The sequence below is a fragment of the Orcinus orca genome, chromosome 7 (assembly GCF_937001465.1).
Source record: "Orcinus orca chromosome 7, mOrcOrc1.1, whole genome shotgun sequence".
Lineage (NCBI taxonomy): Eukaryota > Metazoa > Chordata > Mammalia > Artiodactyla > Delphinidae > Orcinus > Orcinus orca.
In genome coordinates, this window is record NC_064565.1 from 98,544,849 (window position 1) to 98,569,832 (window position 24,984).

General features: G+C 38.8%; 1 protein-coding gene across 3 annotated transcripts in view; it reads right to left on the minus strand.

Annotated features, from left to right (window-relative positions):
* ABCA12 (ATP binding cassette subfamily A member 12) overlaps positions 1–24,984 on the minus strand; it is a 180,100-nt gene that overhangs the window by 117,468 nt on the left and 37,648 nt on the right. Inside the window, exon 3 of one of the 3 annotated variants that reach the window (XM_049711887.1) lies at positions 3,898–4,051. The exons of the other annotated variants lie outside the window; for them this stretch is intronic. Within the exon in view, the coding sequence (XP_049567844.1) occupies positions 3,898–4,051 (154 nt within the window). The remainder of the gene's footprint in view (positions 1–3,897; positions 4,052–24,984) is intronic. 3 annotated transcript variants of the gene reach the window in all.

Below are 24,984 nucleotides of genomic sequence, written 5' to 3' on the forward strand. Positions count from 1 at the left end.
GACTTCCTTCCACTTTGTTTTTGATAAATGAAATTTTAACCTTTATTTTTATATGAATACTCACTAAAATGATTACTAGATGGTTAATAATTACTCTGAAATTAATACAGTGTGAGACTTATACATCTCACCTCATCTTTATAGTCAAATGAGGACACATTTTACTTCCACTTCCCTTTTATTCCCAATAATACCTTCAGGTCAGTTTCTAAACACATCCATATTTTTCAGTATTAAACAAGAGTCTTGGCACTTTAAAACTTTCCCTGAAGAGAATCTGATTAGCTATGTTTCAAGTTCTGTAGGAGCCATTCAATAGGAGCAGAGGTATGAATCTGGAAAACACAGGTCATGGATGAGTGTCGACATGACAGAGATAGGGAGTAAATCCACAGAGGCAATACCCCACAGGAGCTGCAGGAATGTTGAACTGCTTCCCCAAATAATGACCCTGTGAGCTCTGCAAGATGATCTTTGCCACTTGCCAGCTGTGTGAGCAATGGCACAGCCAGGGGTTCCCACTGTTCTGATGTATTCTTAGAGGCAGGGCAGGGAGGAAGGACCACAAGGGTATGTCCCATGATGCTGGATCATCCCTTGTGCATTAAGGGGCAAAAAATCATAACTGTAATCATTTCTTCTTTCAGACAGCTAGTTACAGTTGATGCTGAGTATAGTGTTGAATTTTTTTTTAAAGCACCTCATCCTGAAGCTAATGCTTAAGAAAAATATGAATTTAATAACAGAAGGTTGGTGCCAATGCAAAAACGCATGAAAAAACTTGGCGACTGGCCAGCAAGTAGTGACTGAGTGTGATCATGTCTTTCAAAATAAACAGGGTGGGCCTTTTTTTTTTTTTTTTTTTTGCGGCACGTGGGCTTCTCACTGTTGCGGCCTCTCCCATTGCGCCGCACAGGCTCCGGATGCGCAGGCTCAGCGTCCCAGCCGCTCCTCGGCATGTGGGATCTTCCCAGACCAGGGTACGAACCCGTGTCCCCTGCATCAGCAGGCGGACTCTCAACCACTGCGCCACCAGGGAAGCCCCAGGTGGGCCTCTTTTGATGAAGCCAAAGACGGCATTTTTTTTTTTCCCTGACTGTTTTGTTTCTTAATGAGGCTATGCTGGTGAATCTTTCTTCACCAAAGGGAAGTAATTTAGTACAATGGCTTACTTAGAATGGGACGGCTTACCTAGTAACCATGCCCCAGTTTCACTGCATGGCTATAAAGTATAAAAGTTAATAGCATGGTGGGGAATATCATTAATGCAATTTTATTATTGTACATCACTTTCCAAATTAAGTTCCAATTACTTGGTAGTTTAGAGAAAATACTGAATATACAGCAATATAGAGCTTGAGCTCAATAAAATACCTGGAGATTGGAATAAAACTGAAAACAAAGAGACATGATCAGCTATCTGGAGAATAACTGACAGAGGGTAAAATAAACCTGGACTTTAATCCTGGTTCCAAAACCAACTCGATGGCTCATCTCAGGGGACTCCATGGATTTGGTTCTCTATTATATTACATAGAAAAATACTTCTTTGAGCAGAGGTATATTTATGGACTTCTTAGATTTTGTTAACTATTTCCCTCATTGTTACTTAGTTCTTCACGGAAAAAAAAAAAAAAAATACAAAGATGAGAGCCCCAGCTGAAGCTGTAATCCAATTTGTAAATAATGGACATTAATTTTCCCCATATCTTCTCTATCACTTGGCTCACGAAATGTCCATCTCAAGTACAACTTTTCCATGAAGATTTACCTGATTATGTCAGCTGAAAGCTCTCTTTCTACTTTAAGTATGGAGGTGTCTTGCTTCAGCATCCTTCTGGCACTCTTCATTGCACTATCTCCTACTATCGTTGATTTAATATTTACCTTACCCTGCTAGAACATAGGCATAAACCTTGCCTAATTCATCACTCACATAGGGACATAGAGACCATCTGTGAAGTGGTTGAATGAATAAAATATTCATTCACTTTATCTCTACACTGATTACACAAGGGGGCATAGGCTCTAGTCAGCTTTGGGTCTCCTTGCAGAGATACACAACTCAACTAGTTGCTAGCTGAGGTAATGCTTGTATATGTCTAGAATATATTAGTCTCATAGAAAATATGTCATGTCATTTCCCTGCTTAAAAATTTCCAGTGGCTTCTCATTATACTAAAAACAAAAGACAAATCCTTTCCCTTTGCTTACCTGTTTGATTCTTCAGGCTCTTTCTCTCATGGTTTTTATTGTTTCACCATATCCCCCACCGCTTGCATTATCCCTCACTATGTTCTAGTCATAGTAGCCGACTTTCTGTTCCTCTAAATGATCAGGTTTGCCCCCACTTCAGGATCACTGACTATTTCTCTGCCTGGAATTTTATCTTCTAGATGTTCACATGCTGGTGCTGGTTTTTCCCTGTCTTTGTTGGTCTCTACCCGAATGTCACCTTCTAGCAGAGGCCCTTCTTTTGCTACCCTATTAAATTCCCACCTTTCAGTTTCTACCTCTTAACCTGCTCTATTTTCTTGCTAGTACATTTATTATTATCAGTAATTATGCTATTTATTTATTTTATTGCTTTTTTGCTTACTTTTCCATTAGAATGCAAGTAACAAAATGGTAGAGAATTTGTTTGGTTCACAAAACCAATGTGAATTAGCAACCCAATAATCAGGTGTCTCAAGTCATTTCCCAGGACAATTCTTGACATGTTGATATTTTATGCTAAGCAGCTTGTAGTTAGTAACTCTCTTAAAGTATCTCCCATATTATCTGATGATCAAAATCACGAAGATAATATTAAAGGAGAAATGGTGCTACATGTCAAGGAATTTAAATTAAAATTTTGGAACCAAATATCTCTGATTATAGATAAATATAATCTTTTCTTGTGAGACACTTAAAAAAATCTCTACCAGGATAATCTCATGGTCAATTCAGATTACAATGTTTTTCTCAGTTCTATAGACAGTTGGGCTCTTGGGTGTCTCTTTAGGTTTAAAATCTCAGGATGGAAAACTGAGGTTGTAAGTGGTCTAGATTCCCTAACTTTATTCTTCAGTTTCTTCTCACACCATACACATTAACTTCATTTAAAGATTGCTGTTTAGTTAAGAATACTTTCAACTTTATTACTTTGATTTCTAGACCCTTAATTTCCTTATTTGCATTTCCTGGTTTCTGTTATATCTAGAAGTTCCACATAGAGCTAGATAAATATGTTATTCTTCCAGGAGATAATATCCCTGACATCGCCCTATATCTTATGCTTGTGATTGAGTCTTAGGGCAATGTCACTGACAATTTGAGGTAGGATAGAGAATCTCTGAGGGAAGTTAAGAAGGACTGCCTTGCCAACCCAGGTTTTTTTTTTTGTTTTTTTTTTTTTGATTTTTGTTGGAGTATAGTTGATTTACAATGTTGTGTTAGTTTCAGGTGTACAGCAAAGTGAATCAGTTATACATACACGTATATCCACCCTTTTTTTTTTCTTTTAAGATTCTTTTCCCCTATAGACCATCACAGAGTATTGAGTAGGGTCCCCTGTGATATACAGTAGCTCCTTAATAGTTATCTATTTTATGTGTATAGCAGTGTGTATATGTCTGTCCCAATTTCCCAATTTATCCCCACCCCCATCCTCCGGTAACCGTAAGTAGTTTTAAAAGGCAAAATTTGAGTAATTCATCAAAGTAGATTATGCTTAATCCTACATAAAAATGGTAATTCCAGTTTGTACCCACCTCGTTCATTCATATTTAGATCATCACATTTGTAGATAGAGAAAATAAAGTTGTATACCTAACCTAGGAAGGCTTCCTGGATATCTCATAAGGAAACAAGGTCTGATCTCTCACAGCAACTGAACACACTTGGAAGTGTCCCTACCTGTCTTTAAATTGTGCATCGTCAATTCCTTGCCTACGAAGCAGATCCTGTGGCCCATAGGGTGTGTCTTTGCATTTAGAGTCTGTGTCACAGAGTAGGGTTTGCAGCAATGGGAAGAAGCCAGTACTAGGAAGGTTTCGAGGTGCAAGGTAACCTAAAAGTTAAAAACAAACAAACAAACAATAATTAGATCACTGTGATGTTTGCCTGGGAAGGGAAAGGAGTGCAGTTTTGTGAAATTATCTTCTGCATTATGACTGTTTGGGTCCCCCATGTATCAAAAGACTTTAAAATGCTTGTTGCCCCAAAAACTTCTCTTCCTGGGATTTACTCTAAGGAAGTAGCTGCAAGAATGTTTGCCAGAGTGTTTTAAAAATAAATCACAGTGTACCCATATAATAAAACACAAGGCAGCCAATAAAAATGTTGTCAAATAATATGGAAAATATTTGTAATACACTGCTTATTAAAAAGAGGAGATCAGAAAACAGTATGACCAGAATAGCCATAATTGTAAAAAATATATATAAATATATGTAGTATATTAAAAAATCTGGAGTGGGACTTCCCTGGCAGTCCAGTGGTTAAGAGTCCACACTTCCACTGCAGGGGTCTTGGGTTCGATCTCTTGTCAGGGAACTAAAATCCCACATGCCGCATGGCATGGCCAAGTAAACAATAAATAAATTAAAAAAATAAAAAACCTGGAGGAATTTTTTTCCTTGGTGGTTATTTCAAATGACTTTGTTTACTTTCATTTGACTGTGTATTAACTATTTTCTCCCACAATGTACATGTCTTCTTTTGTAATCAAAGTCATTATAAATGCAGCCAATCTTCCAAATACAGGAAATATTTTTGGTGTCCTCAAAATTTAACATAATAGCTAAATTAATTATCCTGGACACACAACATTTTCTTCCTATTTAAAAACCAATAATAATGGTATGAATTAATATGCAGATTTTCCCCAATACTAAAGCCACAAGTATTGTAACAGTTAATGGTTTTGTAACCTTTACTTTAACATTTGCTTTGTAAAATATGATGATGGCACACACATGAGTCAAGATAAAAGGCAATGAACATTGTGGTACATGACTCTTTTTGAATTCTGGTTTTCTCAGGGTATATGCCCAGTAGTGGGATTGCTGGGTCATATGGTAGTTCTATTTGTAGTTTTTAAAGGAACCTCCATACTGTTCTCCATAGTGGCTGTACCAGTGGCACATATATACAATGGAATATTACTCAGCCATAAAAAGAAAAGAAATTGAGATATTTGTAATGAGGTGGATAGACCTAGAGTCTGTCATACAGAGTGAAGTAAGTCAGAACGAGAAAGACAAATACCATATGCTAACATATATATATGGAATTTAAGAAAAAAAAATGTCATGAAGAACCTAGCGGTAAGACAGGAATAAAGACACAGACCTACTAGAGAATGGACTTGAGGATATGGGGAGGGGGAAGGGTAAGCTGTAACAAAGCGAGAAAGAGGCATGGACATATATACCCTACCAAATGTAAGGTAGACAGCTAGTGGGAAGCAGCTGCATAGCACAGGGAGATCAGCTCGGTGCTTTGTGACCGCCTGGAGGGGTGGGATAGGGAGGGTGGGAGGGAGGGAGACGCAAGAGGGAAGAGATATGGGAACATATGTATAACTGATTCACTTTGTTATAAAGCAGAAACTAACACATCATTGTAAAGCAATTATACTCCAATAAAGATGTAAAAAAAAAAAAAGATAAAAGGCAAGCTGTGAATTACAAATCTTTTCACAATTAGGTTTGATTCTAAAACACTAGCTTCCTCCCTTCGGGGAATACAGAGACAATGAACTTTCAAAAAAGGCAGGTTTACCTCCCAGGAGTCTGTGCAGCCCACAACTGCCAGGGTCCTGTGATCCAGGGACAACTTCCCCCAGAGAACACACGCGCGCCTCAGGCTGTTGCAACGTCGCCCCGGCCTCTGCCACCACAGGCTCACCCCGCACTCCGTGCCCCCTCCTTCCCCCTGGCCTGAGTGAGCCAGAGCCCCCGAATCAGCTGCTCCTTTAACCCCATCCTGTCTGAGCAAAGAACAGACGCCCTCAGGTGACATACACGCAGAGGTGGGGCCAAATCCAAGGCTGAACCGTGGGAGCTGTGCGAACAAACAATAGAAAGGGAAATCTCTCCCAGCAGCCTCAGGAGCAGTGGATTAAATCTCCACAATCAACGTGATGTACCCTGCATCTGTGGAATACCTGAATAGACAACGAATCAGCCCAAATTGAGGAGATGGACTTTGAGAGCAATGATATATATTTTTTTTTCTCTTTTTCTCTTTTTGTGAGTGTGTATGTGTATGTTTCTGGGTGTGATTTTGTCTGTATAGCTTTGCTTTTGCCATTTGTCCTAGGGTAATGTCTGTCTGTTTTTTGTTTTTTTGTTTTTTGTAGTACAGTTTTTAGTGCTTGTTATCATTGGTGGATTTGTTTTTTGGTTTCAGTGCTCTCTTCTTTCTTTCTTTCTTTTTTTTCTCCCTTTTATCATGAGCCGTGTGGATGACAGGCTCTTGGTGCTCCAGCCAGGAGTCAGTGTTGTGCCTCTGAGATGGGAGAGCCAAGTTCAGGACACTGGTCTACAAGAGACCTCCCAGATCCACATAATATCAAACAGCAAATATCTCCCAGAGATCTCCATCTCAAAGCCAAGACCCAGCTCCACTCAACGACCAGCAAGCTACAGTGCTGGACACCCTATGCCAAACAACTAACAAGACAGGAACACAAACCACCCATTAGCAGAGACGCTGCCTAAAATCATAATAAGGCCACAGACACCCCAAAACACACAACCAGACGTGGACCTGCCCACCAGAAAGACAAGATCCAGCCTCATCCACCAGAACACAGGCATTAGTCCCCTCCACCAGGAAGCCTACACAACTCACTGAACCAACCTTAGCCACTGGGGGCAGACACCAAAAACAACAGGAACTATGAACCTGCAGCCTGCAAAATGGAGACTCCAAACACAGTAACTTAAGCAAACTGAGAAGACAGAGAAACACACAGCAGATGAAGGAGTAAGATAAAAACCTAGACCTAACAAATGAAGAAGAAATAGGCAGTCTACCTGAAAAAGAATTCAGAATAATGATAGTAAAGTTGATCCAAAATCTTGGAAATAGAATGGAGAAAATACAAGAAACATTTAACAAGGACCTAGAAGAACTAAAGAGAAACCAAACAGTGATGAACAACATAATAAATGCAATTACAAGTTCTCTAGATGGGATCAATAGCAGAATAACTGAGGCAGACAAACGGATAAGTGACCTGGAAGATAAAATAGTGGAAATAACTACTGCAGAGCAGAATAAAGAAAAAAGAATGAAAAGAATTGAGGACAGTCTCAGAGACCTCTGGGACAACATTAAACACACCAACATTCGAGTTATAGGCGTCCCAAAAGAAGAAGAGAAAAAGAAACGGACTGAGAAAATATTTGAACCTATTATAGTTGAAAATTTCCCTAATAAGGGAAAGGAAATGGTTAAGTCTAGGAAGCACAGAGAGTCCCATACAGGATAAACCCAAGGAGAAACATGCCAAGACCATATTAATCAAACTATCAAAAATTAAATACAAAGAAAAAATATTAAAAGCAGCAAGGGTAAAACAACAAATAACATACAAGGGAATCCCCATAAGGCTAACAGCTGATCTTTCAGCAGAAACTCAGCAAGCCAGAAGGGAGTGGTAGGACACCTTTCAAGTGATGAAGGGGAAAAACCTACAACCAAGAATACTCTACCCAGCAAGGATCTCATTCAGATTTGACAGAGATATTAAAACTTTTACAGACAAGCAAAAGCTAAGAGAATTCAGCACCACCAAACCACCTTTACAACAAATGCTAAAGGAATTTCTCTAGGCAAGAAACACAAGAGGAGGAAAAGATCTACAATAACAAACCCCAAACAATTAAGAAAATGGTAATAGGAACATACATATCGATAATTACCTTAAATGTAAATGGATTAAATGCTCCAACCAAAAGACATAGACTGGCTGAATGGGTACAAAAACAAGACCCATATATATGCTGTCTACAACAGACCCACCTCAGACCTAGACCCACTTCAGACACACATACAGACTGAAAGTGAGGGGATGGAAAAAGATATTCCATGCAAATGGAAATCAAAAGAAAGCTGGAGTAGCAATTCTCATATCAGACAAAATAGACTTTAAAACAAAGACTATTACAAGAGACAAAGAAGGACACTACATAATGATCAAGGGATCAATCCAAGAAGAAGATATAACAATTGTAAATATTTATGCACCCAATATAGGAGCACCTCAATACATAAGGCAAATGCTAACAGCCATAAAAGGGGAAATCGACTGTAACACAATCATAGTAGAGGACTTTTACACCCCACTTTCACCAAGAGACAGATCATCGAAAATGAAAATAAATAAGGAAACACAAGCTTCAAATGATATATTAAACAAGATGGACTTAATTGATATTTATAGGACATTACAGCCAAAAACAATAGAATACACTTTCTTCTCAAGTGCTCATGGAACATTCTCCAGGATAGATCATATCTTGGGTCACAAATCAAGCCTTGGTAAATTTAAGAAGATTGAAATCATATCAAGTATCTTTTCTGAGAAAACGCTATGAGACTAGATATCCATTACCGGAAAAAATCTATAAAAAATATAAACATTAAACAATACACTACTTAATAACCAAGAGATCACTGAGGAAATCAAAGAGGAAATCAAAAAATACCAAGAAACAAATGACAATGAAAACTGACGCCCCAAAACCTATGGGATGCAGCAAAAGCAGTTCTAAGAGGGAAGTTTATAGCAATACAATACTACCTTAAGAAACAAGAAATATCTCAAATAAACAACCTAACCTTACAAAAGCAATTAGAGAAAGAAGAACAAAAAAACCCAAAGTTAACAGCAGGAAAGAAATCATAAAGATCAGATCAGAAATAAATGAAAAAGAAATGAAGGAAACAATAGCAAAGATCAATAAAACTAAAAGCTGGTTCTTTGAGAACATAAACAAAATTGATAAACCATTAGCAAGATTCATCAGGAAAAAAGGGAGATGACTCAAATCAATAGAATTAGAAGTGAAAAAGGAGAAGTAACAACTGACACTGCAGAATACAAAGGATCATGAGAGATTACTACAAGCAACTATATGCCAATAAAATGGACAACCCGGAAAAAACGGACAAATTCTTAGAAAAGCACAACCTTCCAACCCTGAACCAGGAAGAAATAGAAAATATGAACAGACCAATCACAAGCACTGAAATTGAAACTGTGATTAAAAATTTTCCAACAAACAAAAGCCCAGGACCAGATGGCTTCACAGGCGAATTCTATCAAACATTTAGAGAAGAGCTAACACCTATCCCTCTCAAACTCTTCCAAAATATAGCAGAGGGAGGAACACCCCCAAACTCATTCTACGAGGCCACCATCACCCTGATACTAAAACCAGACAAAGATGTCACACAAAAAGAAAACTACAGGCCAATATCACTGATGAACATCGATGCAGAAGTCCTCAACAAAACACCAGCAAACAGAATCCAACAGCACATTACAAGGATCATACACCATGATCAAGTGGGGTTTATTCCAGGAATGCAAGGATTCTTCAATATACGCAAATCAATCAACGTGATACACCATATTAACAAATTGAAGGAGAAAAACCATATGATCATCTCAATAGATGCAGAGAAAGCTTTCGACAAAATTCAACACCCATTTACGATAAAAACTCTCAAGAAAGTAGGCATAGAGGGAACTTACCTCAACAGAATAAATGCCATATATGACAAACCCACAGCGAACATTGCCCTCAGGGGTAAAAAATGAAAGCATTTCCACTAAGATCAGGAACAAGACAAGGTTGCCCACTCTCACAACTATTATTCAACATAGTTTTGGAAGTTTTAGCCACAGCAATCAGAGACGAAAAAGAAATAAAAGGAGTCCAAATCGGAAAAGAAGGAGTAAAACTGTCACTATTTGCATATGACATGATACTATACATAGAGAATCCTAAAGATGCTAGCAGAAAACTACTAGACCTAATCAATGAATTTGGTAAAATAACAGGATACAAAGTTAATGCACAGAAATCTCTTGCATTCCTATATCCTAATGATGAAAAATCTGAAAGTGAAATTAAGAAAACATTCCCATTTACCACTGCAACAAAAAGAATAAAATACCTAGGAATAAACCTACCTAAGGAGAAAAAAAGCTGTATGAAGAAAATTATAAGACACTGATGAAAGAAATTAAAGATGATACAAACAGATGGAGAGATATACCATGTTTGTGGATTGGAAGAATCAACATTGTGAAAATGACTCTACTACCCAAAGCAATCTACAGATTCAGTGCAATCCCTATCAAACTACCACTGGCTTTTTTCACAGAACAAGAACATAAAAATTCACAATTTGTATGGAAACACAAAAGACCCCGAATAGCCAAAGCAGTCTTGAGAAAGAAAAACGGAGCTGGTGGAATCAGGCTCCCTGACTTCAGACTATACTACAAAGCTACAGTAATCAAGACAGTATGGTACTGGCACAAAAACAGAAAGATAGATCAATGGAACAGGATAGAAAGCCCAGAGATAAACCCACACACATATGGTCACTTTATCTTTGATAAAGGAGGCATGAATATACAGTGGAGAAAAGACTGTCTCTTCAATAAGTGGTGTTGGGAAAGCTGGACAGTTACATGGAAAAGAATGAAATTAGAACACTCCTTAACACCATACACAAAAATAAACTCAAAATGGATTTGAGATCTAAATGTAAGACCGGAGACTATTAAACTCTTAAAGGAAAACATAGGCAGAACACTCCATGACATAAATCACAGAAAGATCCTTTTTGATCCACCTCCTAGAGAAATGGAAATAAAAACAAAAATAAACAAATGGGACCTAATGAAACTTAAAAGCTTTTGCACAGCAAAGGAAACCATAAACAAGACCAAAAGACAACCCTCAGAATGGGAGAAAATATTTGCAAACGAAGCAACTGACAAAGGATTAATCTCCAAAATTTACAAGCAGCACATGCAGCTCAGTATCAAAAAAACAAACAACCCAACCCCAAAATGGGCAGAAGTCCTAAATAGACATTTCTCCAAAGAAGACACACAGATTGTCAACAAACACATGAAAGAATGCTCAACATCATTATTCATTAGAGAAATGCAAATCAAAACTACAATGAAATATCATCTCACACCAGTCAGAACGGCCATCATCAAAAAATCTAGAAACAATAAATGCTGGAGAGGGTGTGGAGAAAAGGGAACGCTCTTCCACTGTTGGTGGGAATGTAAATTGATACAGCCACTATGGAGGACAGTATGGAGGTTCCTTAAAAAACTAAAAATAGAACTACCATATGACCCAGTAATCCCACTACTGGGCATATACCCTGAGAAAACCAGAATTCAAAAAGAGTCATGTACCGCAATGTTCACTGCAGCTCTATTTACAATAGCCAGGACATGGAAGCAACCTAAGTGTCCATCAACAGATGAATGGAGAAAGAAGATGTGGCACATATACACAATGGAATATTACTCAGCCATACAAGGAAACAAAACTGAGTTACTTGTGGTGAGGTGGATGGACCCAGAGTCTGTCATATAGAGCGAAGTAAGTCAGAAAGAGAAAAACAAATACCGTATGCTAACACATATATATGGAATCTAAAAAACAAACAAACAAAAAATGGTCATGAAGAACCTAGTGGCAAGACGGGAATAAATACGCAGACCTACTAGAGAACGGACTTGAGGATACAGGGAGGGGGAAGGGTAAGCTTGGACAAAGTGAGACAGTGGCATGGACATATATACACTACAAAATGTAAAACAGATAGCTAGTGGGAAGCAGCTGCATAGCACTGGGAGATCAGCTCCGTGCTTTGTGACCACCTAGAGGGGTGGGATAGGGAGGGTGGGAGGGAGGGAGACGCCAGAGGTAAGAGATATGGGGATATATGTATATATATAACTGATTCACTTTGTTATAAAGCAGAAACTAACATACCATTGTAAAGCAATTTTACTCCAGTAAAGATGTTAAAAACATAAAATAAAATAATACATAAATAAATAAATAAATAAAAATAAAATAAAATAAAAAAGGCAGGTTTAGAAAAAATGAGGGTAATTCCAAACCAAAGACTGCAGAGCAAAACCTTAACTTCCTCATGAATCTGTTAAAAAGATTGTCGGTACAGATATGTTTTTATTATAAAAAGAAAGAAGAAAAAATAGTAAGAGCAACATGGCTAAGTATGCACTATCAGTAGAAAGAATAATAAATAGAAATTCAATCTAAGTAACTGAAATGCAGATCTACATAAAAAAATAAAATTGAAAATAAAAAGGAAGGGGTAATAGGAAAGTTGGCCAGAAAAAAATTAAAGAGAAAAAAAAAATGAAATGGAGAGAAAGATTAGAAGATGTTATACTGTTGACTTTGAAGATTGAGGAAAGAGCCAAAAGCCAAGGAAAGTGGGCAACCTCTAGAAGCCAGAAAACAGATCCTCCTAGAGCCTTCGGAAGAAATGCAGCCCTGCCAACACCTTAATTTTTAACTCACTAAGACTAAATTTTGGGCTTCTGAACTCCAGAACCATAAATTAGTAAGTTGGTGTTGTTTTAAAGTCACAAAGTTTGTGGTAATCTGTTACAGCAGCTGTAGGAAAAACTAACACATATGATAATACCAGTATGAATTAAAGTTTTGAAAATTCAAAATAAATTGGAAAGAACTTAAATCCATCAGACTATTCACTACTACCTTCTAAGACGCTTCTTTTTCTGAAACCAGAAAGACCCATGTCTCTCCTAATATTAAACAAGTGAAAATTGCAGTGAACTTTCAATGTTTTCACTGTGGCGCAATTCCTTGAATAAGCACAGAGCAGCAAATTACATGTTAGCATTTCACATCACCCCTCTATAACGAAATTTCTGCCACGGTGAACTGCATACAGCAAGACCTTTATAGTTCTGCAGTGGAATTTCACCATTAATGGTAAGTCACCCTTTTACACAGATTCCACCTGGAGCCACTAACTCAGGGTTAGGGAGAATCCTAGTCCATCTCAAAACATGCAGGGGGTCGTTTGAATGGAAGGCAGATAGAAACAGGTGACCCCTTTGCTCTATACCACTCACCAAGCTGATGGCGTGACTAAGCCAGTGCTGAAAAATGGCAGCTCAGGAGAAGCCACATCGCAACAGGAAGAAAGGAAGAGAAGGGAAAAGATGTCACGGGAAGAAGGTCTAGTAAGAGGTGGCACATTACATCCAGTTTTACTTACTCTGGCACTAATTACAATTTGAAAATTATTAAAAAAAATTTGAAAGAATTTAAACCCACAACATTCTTTGCTATGGTTAACAACAGATATGCTTATTTTACAGGAAAATTCATCAAGGAATTTCTTTAGAAATAAGATCCCTTGGTGTTTAAAAAGTATAGACAGTCCACGTTTTGCAGTTTTTTTGATAACTGATATTTAATTTGTTACAATGGGTTCATGAAAAAGAGGAACTGGTTGTGGTATGTACAAGTTTAAGTTAACACAGCATCATGCAGAATCTGAACTGCCAGCATTATTTATTTTACCATCACTTTTTAACCAAGAACCATACACTCATTGAAACAAGAGAGCAACAACAATAGCACTAACTTATCAAGCATCTACTGTATTCCATGTATGTCATTCATCCTTCTTTGATATCCACAGTATACTTTCTCATGCCCATCAACTTGTCACAAAATCTGGAAATCCTCTAGAACTAACAAGTCAGAATGAAATAGATTTAAACTGTATTGTAGCTTTCTTGTGAAAAACATGAAATTTGCAATCTTCTGCCCATCTTAGTTATGTGTGCAAGGAAGTAACTACTCAGAGCAATGGTGGAATCCAACCATCCATCCCATGTTGTGAAGAGTTGCTACTTCTAAACTGAACTCATTGTACTCTGAAGGTGTCTCTGGCACTTTCAGGCTCCAAAATTATGTTTGTCTTTATATTCCTAAACGCTAGGATGCTGGAAAAAGAGTCGCATTTCTCTATCCTTCATAGAACTTCTGTGCAGCGAGCACGGAGCATGCCAAGTTAAAGCTAATCATTGGTGGCCCATGTTCACAGCCAGAGCACAGATGTTAGGATACATGTGGTGGAAGATGATAAATGTGCAAACTATGGCACCACTTGTAGGTGAAAAACCAGATCTAAGGGTCTTGGGATGGAGTGTGAGGCAGAATAAAGTCCTTGGTATCACGAGTCCCCAAAATCTCTCACTCAGGACAACATTCACACCCATCTCCAGGAGGAAAGCTATTGAAGAACTTGCAATTTCGCAGGGAAATTGTAGCCCGGAGACTCCAGCAGAGTCTGGGGAGTGAGGTGGGGTGGGTAGTAAGCAAAATTTCAAGCCACTTATGCCAGGCATCGTCAGTGAGGTGGGACGAGCAGCCACCCATGGGTGGGAAGCGGGTGGTCCCATAAGATGGATGCAGTCAACATTATTGACGCAGTCCAGTAACACTGACAAGAGTCCAACGGTATTCCAGGGAGTGGATTCAAACCAAACCATAAAACATTTTTAGCAGTAAACCACCAGTTAACTAAGCTTTTAACTAAATCAAATTTAGTTTTCATCGTTTTAAGAATGAAACTGGCATTACAAAAAGATCCAGTTTAAGAATTTTCAATAAGATACTTTGTAAAGAATTATGATATCAACCTATACCTCTGTGTTTACCTAGAAGGAGGATCAAGTTTGATTTTCCTTTCCCTTTCTGCACGAATGTCCTTATTCAGTACAACATTAGGGTGACATGACATAAAAATTACAGCAGTAGCTCTCAAAGTGCAGTGCCTGGCTCAACAGCATCAGCGTCACCTGGAAACTTATTAGAAATGAAAATGTGAGATCTACTTCGTAAAAAACGTTGGAGATAGGTTTCAGTAATCTTTATTTTAACAAGTCCTCTAGGTAATTCTGATGCACACTGTTGTTCCTGAGAACAACAGGATTAGACTGCAAACTTTTCTATAAGAGTTAGATAGTAAATATTTTATGGTGTGGGCCATGCTGTCTCCATCACAATTACCCAACCCTGCCATTGTAGCATGAAAGCAACCATGGACAATGTGTACATCAATGCGCCTGCTTGTATTCCAATAAAACTTAATTTATGAAAAAGGCAATGGACTGGCTTTGGTCCACAGGCTGTAGTCTGCTGACCCCCAGGAGGATAACCTCTTACACATGTCCCTCTCCCTCTCCTGTCTCGTTCATTTCTTGTTTACACCTGACCTCCATCCTTCTTTTCCTTTTCCCTTATCTCATCTAATCTACCTACTATTCTCTTTTCTCTATTTCTTAATCTTTTGTTCTTTCCTTTCCACTTGCCACCTTCTTCTTTCCATTTCTTCTTTTCTCTCCTCCTCCTGAGGCTCCCCTTTCTCTTACCTACCTCTCCATCTCATTACTCACTGATACAGCCAAGAATGCACATTTCTCTCAACATCCTCTCTTATTTTTTTTCTTTTTCACCACTACAGAAGGATTTTTGCCCACTTCCATAATAACTTCAGGAGCTTTCTGCTCATTGGCACTATCTACAGAAGTACTATTTTCTACTTACTGTATTTTTTTTTTTTTTTGCGGTATGCGGGCCTCTCACTGTTGTGGCCTCTCCCGTTGCGGAGCACAGGCTCCCGACGCGCAGGCTCAGCGGCCGTGGCTCACGGGCCTAGCCGCTCCGCGGCATGTGGGATCTTCCTGGACCGGGGCACGAACCCGCGTCCCCTGCATCGGCAGGCGGACTCTCAACCACTGCGCCACCAGGGAAGCCCCTTACTGTATTTTTAAAGAAAGAACTGTCACAGTCTTTTTGGTAATGAAGCCACTTCCATTTGACATCATTAGGCTCAGAAAGCATTCTGTAGGCTGCCTTGGTGACATCTGTAAGTATTATAATAATGGTAGTAATTATATTACTTCCACTGTGTTTCTTCGTGTTTTTCTCAAAGCAGGTCAGAACCCAACCTAGGTGGTATTTTCGTGTTTCCAGGTGAAAGGAATTTGTTCTTTACCCCTAGTGAAGAGGTGAATGATAAATCTTGGAAGAAAATTCTGACTTTTTAAAATATGGAGTTATTCATTTGAGGAGTTATATTTTTCTTAACTTTTTGGATATAGGGTCACATCTGCAGAAAAAGTATCAGGCCTTCTAATCAGGCAAATGGTAAGTCGCCTTGTGAAACACCATGGCAAGAATCTGTCACCACGACAAGCACACAAAATGAGACAAGTATATCTGGAAATATTACCTGCAAACAATCAGATAACCAGATATGAATAAAGAAAGTATGGGAAAGGAAATGAATCTCAAAGTATATCTGTAATAATTTATTAAAGTAAGTCCTTTCATTCTTCTAATTTTTGAGCAAATTTCCTTCTCAATTACATTTTTAAAGACATAATTAAAATTATGAATGGCATAAACCTGACCTTTCAAATTATCATGAACCACAGGACTGTCCTTGTTCTCGTACAAATGCACTTTCCATTTGGAAGATCAGGCTGTTCTCTGAGGAGAGCTGTCTTGTTCCCCTGCCCATCACGAGGTAAAATCAAATACACTAGCTCCTCCTGACTTTACTCCCTCTGAAAAATGGCTTTTTTTTTTAACCTTTGCAGCCCAGAGAGACCTTAGTTTAGGATTAAATACTGATATGACTGTGAATCTTCAGATAGAGACATTAGCTCAATAAAACTGCACTTTTTGAGAGACTAAAGAATAAGCTAGGGCTTCCCTGGTGGCGCAGAGGTTGAGAGTCCGCCTGCCGATGCAGGGGATGCGGGTTCGTGTCCCAGTCTGGAAGGATCCCACATGCTGCGGAGCGGCTGGGCCCGTGAGCCATGGCCGCTGAGCCTGTGCGTCCGGGGTCTGTGCTCCGCAGCGGGAGAGGCCACAACAGTGAGAGGGCCGCGTACCGCAAAAAAAAAAAAAAAGAATAAGCTATTTGAAAGAAAGAAAAATTCTTACATATTTTTTAGCACAATGCTTGACACATTGTAAGCAATAATTAATTATATTAATAAATGAATCAATGAATAGATGAAACCCTGAGGGTCACAGTGAGACAGCATGATTTAGGATTTTAACATAATATACATCTTTATCTTTATTATTTGTAAGACAAAGTTTCAAATTTTATCCCTAAATTATAGTAAGTTCAATGGATAACAATGGATATAGTAAGTTCAATGGATAATAAGTACAAAGGATAACACTGCATTATATTCATGTTCCTTATAAAAGTGGAGAGATTGATGCTGATTAATGAAATCAAGAACATTTATCATTACAGGCTCTTTAGTTCTTGGCTTCTCTGAAAACCTAGCTGGTACACACTGACATGTAAAACATCAACCACTGAGTTTATTATCCACAAAGTGAATCCATCCATCATCTATTCAATAAATATTTACTGAACAGATATTGTGTGTCTGTGGTGCTAAGTAAGGTTCATTCTTCTATTAAATCTTCTTTCATTTAAACATTTTTAAAATGTAACTCTGGGTTATTAGTGTGTGTGTGTGTGTGTGTGTGTCTGTGTGTGTGTGTCTGTGTGTGACTGTGTTTGAGAGAGGTAAAGCAAGTGAGTGCCTGCTTTCAAACCTCATCATACTTTTATTAAACAAAATGCATATAGAAATCATTTGTTTTCATGAGTCGTCAGAAATTTTATGTATAAAATATAATTTAAAATAAATAGTAAAACACTGGCTTAAAAAAACTTCATATTTTGAGAGAATTAAACAATTATAATTTCATGTGAACCCCATGACAGTCCTATAGGATAGGCAGGGCAAGTGTACACCTATTTTGCAGATAACTGCAGAAAGATCAAACAATTTGCTCAAGGTTACATGAAAACCAAAATGCCAGGGATGGATCTAGAATAACCATGATATATGACAATAATGAAAACAACATTTTTTTCAGCTAAGTTTCAGTATATCTTGGAGTGAACAGACTGAGAATTTGAAAAACAGATACCACTTCTGGTTTTGCTTTTGATTCACTGAATCACCAGGGGTAAATTAACCTCTTTATATCTCTATTTCCACATCTACCTAATTGAGGATAAAGGGCCTTGCCACCTCACAGGGTAACAAGAAAGATTAATTAAAGCTTGTGTAACGTGCTTTAGCCCTTGTGTAAGGGCTAAAGTGAAACTGGGTATACATGGTATGACTGTGCTGATTGGTCATATCAAAATTGAAGCATTGAAGAGGAAAGACCACACAGAATCATGAGTTACCATTGCTCGCCAGACTGCTGATGCAACATCTGTCTAATTCACACGCAATGGCTGGGGCTCTGCCGCTCTATGTGATCTCCCATCTCTGTGCCTTAAACCAATGAATGGCTAGGATGATTGCATGACGTGTTTCTCTCCCTAGTAATTCATAATGTGTACCTATATCAACTGGTGAAGTGCTTCAATTACTGCGTGCTCAGTGGGTGTGGTGCCATGACACATTCTCCCTCATTCTCCCCAGGCAAGTCTTGCTTCATAGCATAGGTGCTTTTCCAAGTTCAAACCCACTGGCAAAATGTAGACAGTTTCTGGCAGTGAGGTCTGTGGCACAATGACTACTCCTTAAAGCGGTGGGTAAGGAGGTCCTGTATACTCAAAAGGTTGGCATCTGTATATGTTTAATGGCTAGAGCCACAGAGAACAAGAACAAACTTTGGGTCATTGAGATGGTGTTCTTCATGCTGGGATCCTTCCCACGTCTCCCACATCCCTTGGAGTTGCTTCCAAGTATCACAGTCAACAAATTTTGAAAGGTGCAAAAAGTGTCCCTGTGGGGATAATTTTGGGCTCTGGTTATGACACTGCAGGTGTGAGAGGAAGTGGGGAAAGATTCCTGCCTGCTTTATGTCTTCGGCTTATTACTATTATTATTTTTTAAAATTTTATTTATTTTTGGCTGCATTGCGTCTTTGTTGCTGCACACGGGCTTCCTCTAGTTGGGATGAGTGGGGGCTACTCTTTGTTGCAGTGCGCGGGCTTCCCATTGTGGTGGCTTCTCTTGTTGCGGAGCACGGGCTCTAGGCGTTCGGGTTTCAGTAGCTGCAGCACGCTGGCTCAGTAGTTGTAGCTCGCGGGCTTTAGAGAGCAGGTTCAGTAGTTGTGGTGCACAGGCTTATTTGCTCTGTGGCATGTGGGATCTTCCCAGACCAAGGATCGGACCTGTGTCCCCTGCACTGGCAGGCTGCACCACCAGGGAAGTCCCCTATTATTATTATTTTAACATCTTTATTGGAGTATAATTCCTTTACAATGGTGTGTTAGTTTGTGCTTTATAACAAAGTGAATCAGCTGTACGTATACATATATCCCCATATCTCCTCCCTCTTGCGTCTCCCTCCTACCCTATTTTTTAAGATAGGAGGGTGAGGCAGTTTGGAATTGGGACATTGCTGTCTCTTTGGATGTTATCTCTTTGATCCTAAAGTACACACTTGAATCGATGGTCACCCCAAACGGCTCCATAATCCACCTTACTAAGTTTCTGGAACAGATTGTGCTGTTCTCCTTTCTGAATATTAAGGAGACCCTGCTGGGTGATGAGTTCCAAAGGGCATGGTCCAATCTATTCAAATTGTAAACAAAATGGTTTGATTCAAGGCTAGGAGACATAACAGGAACACATACATGCTAGATAATAAACTGCCGCATGGACTGAATCTGGAGAAATTAAAAAGCAGGAATCTCCACTAATACTACTCAAAATATTCCCACTTGGCAAAGAATGTTGAGTTCTACAGCTCATCTTGGGGTCTGTTCATCCTGTTACACAGGGCCTAATGGTAACCAATATTTTGCTTTTCTGATGTTTGTTTTTTAGGAAGAGAGATTCACAATCGCGTTTTAAAAATCTCCCTGCCGTGGCCATTCAGAAACAGAATCTTGGCAACTGTTTTATTTCCTTCTAAATTAGAGTTAAAAGAAAAATGAATCCTACATCCTCATTTCATTGCAGGACATTCTTCCTATAAAACTTAATTTCCTAATTCTCCCTGCATGTGGCTGACCAGGAGAGGACCCTCTGGCCTCTGGGGCAGGGCTAAAGTGAAACTGGGTACACATGGTATGACTGTGCTGATTGGTCATATCAAAAAGACCTGGTACCGGTGGGTTGAGAGCTACTGTGCTGAGCCCCATCCATTGCAGCCCCTCCTCTGAGACAATTCCCCCTCCCACAGATCCAGCAACATCAGTTAACCTGTAGCAAAATGAGGGAGTACTCTGGAGGAGTGATACTTCCTCCAGTGCCACCACATCTGTTCTGATTTGTGCAAGAAGTGCTATGCTAATTGTTAACTACATTGCCTATCAACCAGGTGTTTACGTAGTTAACTCACAAAGCCTGCACTGGGAGAAGGAACTGAGGAATTAATCCCTCTCCCATTACAGAGGGTCTCCAACGTGATGTTGCGGATTGGGAGAGCAGGTAGTGGGGGGAATATCAGGAGTTCCATAAACCAGACTCTGGGGCCAAATGAGTTTAGGACACTAAATTCTATCTCCTGTTCTGGGAAAGCCAGAATATATTTGCATATTAAAGACTCTGAGAAGTTTTTTAGTAAAAAACCTGAATAACTTTGGTTAATTCCACATTTCCACATATGTGCACACAGAATTCTTTTCCTTTCTTCTTCTTCCTGTTTCTTAAGGTAGCACTGGATCATATCCTGAGGATCAATATCACATGGGGCAAACTTTGGGAAACAGTGCCTTAACCCATTGTCTCATGTATTCCCAACTGAAAAGGGACCTGGAACTGGAAAGATTCCTCCCCGCAACCCTTTCCAGGAGGGAACTTTTTAATAAGAAAATATCTTGGCTTTGAGTCTTATTGTACTAAAACTTACTTGTAAGCATTCTCTTCACTAAGTTGGCTTAGATATAGTAATTCAGCAAGCACCTTAGCATTTATTTATGGGAGTCCATTACAACTGTGGGAGTCCTTCAGCAAAATCTAAGCCATTGCTTGGAGAAGGGAATTTCATTCCAGAAGGATTTGGGGAGGTTTTTAAAAGTACACAGTCTGGGACTTCCTTGGTGGCACAGTGGTTAAGAATCCGCCTGCTAATGCAGGGGATACGGGTTCGACCCCTGGCCCGGGAAGATCCCACATGCCGTGGAGCAACTAAGCCTGTGCACCACAACTACTGAGCTTGCGCTCTAGAGTCTACAAGCCACAACTACTGAAGTCCACGTGCCACAACTACTGAAGCCCACGCACCCAGAGCCCGTGCTCTGCAACAAGAGACGCCACGGCAATGAGAAGGACACGCACCGCAACGAAGTGTAGCCCCCGCTCCCCAGAACTAGAGAAAGCCCGCGCACAGCAACGAAGACCCAATGCAGCCATAAATTTTTTTAAAAAAAGTATCCTTTTTAATCCTAGCTTTGCAAATGATTTATTACATAACCATGACCTCTACAATGAGCCATTTCCTCACTTATGCAGGAAAAATAAATCCGGACTATCCATTCATCATAGCTATTACAAGTAGAAGAATCTCCTATAAAAGGAGATTAGCCATGTTGAAGTATTAAGCACTTAATATAAGATGAAAATTATGTTTGAAAATTAAAATGTGATCTCAGTAACCCATTAAGAATTATGATATGGAGAAAAGAATTTCAGTAGTCATCCCTATAGAGGTATGTTACTATTTTTTCTCATTCAGAAATCGGATTCAGTTATGATCACAGAGAACTTTGTGCATTACAGTATAAGAATAAAAGTCAGTGAAATACATTGCTAGGATCATTGTATAGAAAATAATAGGTCCGGGCTTCCCTGGTGGCGCAGAGGTTGAGAGTCCGCCTGCCGATGCAGGGGACACGGGTTCGTGCCCCGGTCTGGGAAGATCCCACATGCCACGGGGCGGCTGGGCCCGTGAGCCATGGCCGCTGAGCCTGCACGTCCGGAGCCTGTGCTCCGCAACGGGAGAGGCCACAACTGTGAGAGGCCCGCGTACCAGAAAAAATAAAAATAAAAATAATAGGTCCTATAAAGGCAGAAGCTTAGTAACTTCTCTGATTCAACAAATGCTCTATTCGCTTGGGAAGAACAGGGTCTGGTTCCGGATCTGATCATTCCTCAACAGCTTGTGTCATATTTAGATCTCGGGTATTCATATTACATCAATTTACAAATGATTGATGTGACAACCTGCCAGTGGAAAATGTATGTCACAACCTTTTCTTTTAAGCAGGGCTGCTGACAAGCAGCAGCCTCATCTTCTTGTCAAACCTGACTTTCTCCTAAGCCAACGATTCTCTTACCAGGACTTCTGCCAATCCGAAAGAGACAATTTAAGTGAACTGTGGCTCGCTTTGTAACCCACAACATATTTACTGGCCTTCCTCCTCCCTCTCTGTAGAGTTTTTATCAAAGCCACTGTCTCATTAGGAAAAAATCATGAGAGAAAAATTCCCCAGTGGCATTTTCTTAAGTTGTAGAGTCAAAAAAAATATTAATATAGCAATTAGTATTTCCTATTTTTTTCTAAGAAAAAAGTTTTTTTCTGAAAAGAACATACCTCAGAAAAATACAATTGAAATCATGAAATTCCATTTTACACCTATCAGATAGGCCAAAGTTTAAAAAGTCTGACAATACCAAGTATTGGAGAGGATACGCAGCAGTGGGAACTCTCATCCCATGGTGGGGAAAAATAAATTAGTAAAGCTACACTGTGGAAAGCACTTGGCCACATTCAACAAAGTTTAAAATATACATAGTTCTAGGTATATATGCTAGACCACATGTGCACACGTGCACACAGAGACATATAAAAGAATATCCATCACAATACCATTGGAAATAAATTAAAGAACTGAGATCATCAAAGACCACGGATAAACAGACTGTAATATATCTATGCATGGAGTACATGATCAAAATGAATGCACCAAAGTTGCATAAATCTACAGAAGTAAACACATAAAATACAATGCTGAGCAAAACATAATGTCCAGCTTGAAAAGTATGATGTTAAAGGATGCTAGAGTGGGGTACCATGTACGTAATGTTTAAGAATCCTGTGGTCAAAAGGTACAGACTTCCAGTTATAAGATAAACAAGTCCTAGGAATGTAATATATAGCATGGAGACTATAGTTAACAATATTCTATTGTACATCTGAAAGTTTCTAAGTGAGTAGATCTTAAAAGTCCTCATCACAAGAAGAACAATTTGTAACCATGTGAGGCAATCGATGTTAACTAAACTTCTTGTGGTGATCACTTTACAATATATATATATTGTATCACTATGTTGTATACCTGAAACTAATATATTATTATATGCCAATTATCTCAATAAAACTGGGAAAAACACTTACGGTTATGCCAGGAGACATATAAAATAAAGGTTCAGGCTGCACTGTTCATAATAGAAGAAGAAGAAGAAAAAAAAGAACCACTTAATATGCTAGCAAGGAAATTAGCAGAGACACACTTCTGCAAAGAATCATAGAACTGTCCCTGATTCCTGACAATGCCCAATTCAGAGCAAAGCTCTGCTTCCTAGGACCTGCCTCAGTTATCACCCAAAGTCTAAATCCTACAATAACACCCTCTCACTGAGACGCACCACAGTGTGTGCACTCCTCATGTTGTGCACTCTCCTTATTTCCAAGGGGTAATAAACTCAACCTTTCCAACAACAACAAAATTAAATGAAGTCCAGAAATCATGAAAAAATTTTTAAAAAGTAGCAAAGTAATATTATGTAATGTAGTCAGGTATATAAATATGTAGTAAAAAAATATAATACAAGCATGGGAATGTTAAACCCTGAATTAATGAAGATGGTTTCCTTTAGGAAGGGAAGGAGGGAGGCAGGAAGGAAGGGAGAGAAACCAATCTGGGAGGTTTACACAGGGGCCTCAATGGTACATTAATGTTTGATTTCTTTTTTTGTTTGTTTGTTTGTTTGTGTTGTTGTTGTTGTTGTTTGATTTCTTTTAAACAACAACCAAAAAATTCTGAAAAATATGACATAAAAATGTTAGGGTTTGATAAAGTTAGGAAGTGGATATGTGAATGTCTGTGGCACTTTTATGCTTGCCAGTGTGTTTGAAATGCTTCCCACTTTTCTTTTTAATGATAATATGCTGGAATTACATTAGAGTTAAACTAGGAGGTTTTAGTTGCTGAAGTACCAGAGAAAACTCATTATAATGCAATCTTACCCACAAGCCAGTTTCAGAATAGCTTTATAGCAATGCTCTTTTGAGTTGATAAATGCCATCCATTTTTTGCAAATGTTATGAGTAACTCATTGACCTAGGTTTTTTTTCCCCACTGTCCTCCTTGCCCTGTTTATTATGATACTAGTTGGAAATCTCTCTTCCTGAATGGCATGGCTAATTCAGAACTCATTAAATGTATGACTCTAAACTGTTCATTATATATTCCCTCCATCTCGTCTCCATTGTGTTTACTCCATTACCGAGCTTAATTAAGTCCTTCAAGAGTTTCTTATAATCCTCCAAACATAAGTTTGGCAAATATGTACCATTTGTTTGCATTGCTTCTGAATTATTAATAAATATGTTTTAAAATTGTTTCTATGTTTCTAAAAGTCATCTCACTCTTCAAACTGATTGCCATGCTCTCTCTTTACGATTCTGCTTACCTCAACTGCTTTTTGGAACTGTCCTGGGATCTAACCTTTTATCTACTATTAAGTTATACCTCAACTTATTTAAAGGACCCTACACTCTGAGCCTTGTGAGAAGATCACAACAGAGTGCCAACCACTGGCTTTCCTAACTGCAAATATTCAGTTAATTCTCAAGGAATTGTAGCAGGTTAGAAAGACATAATTTATTAAAACCATACCAAGTGAGCTGCTTGGGA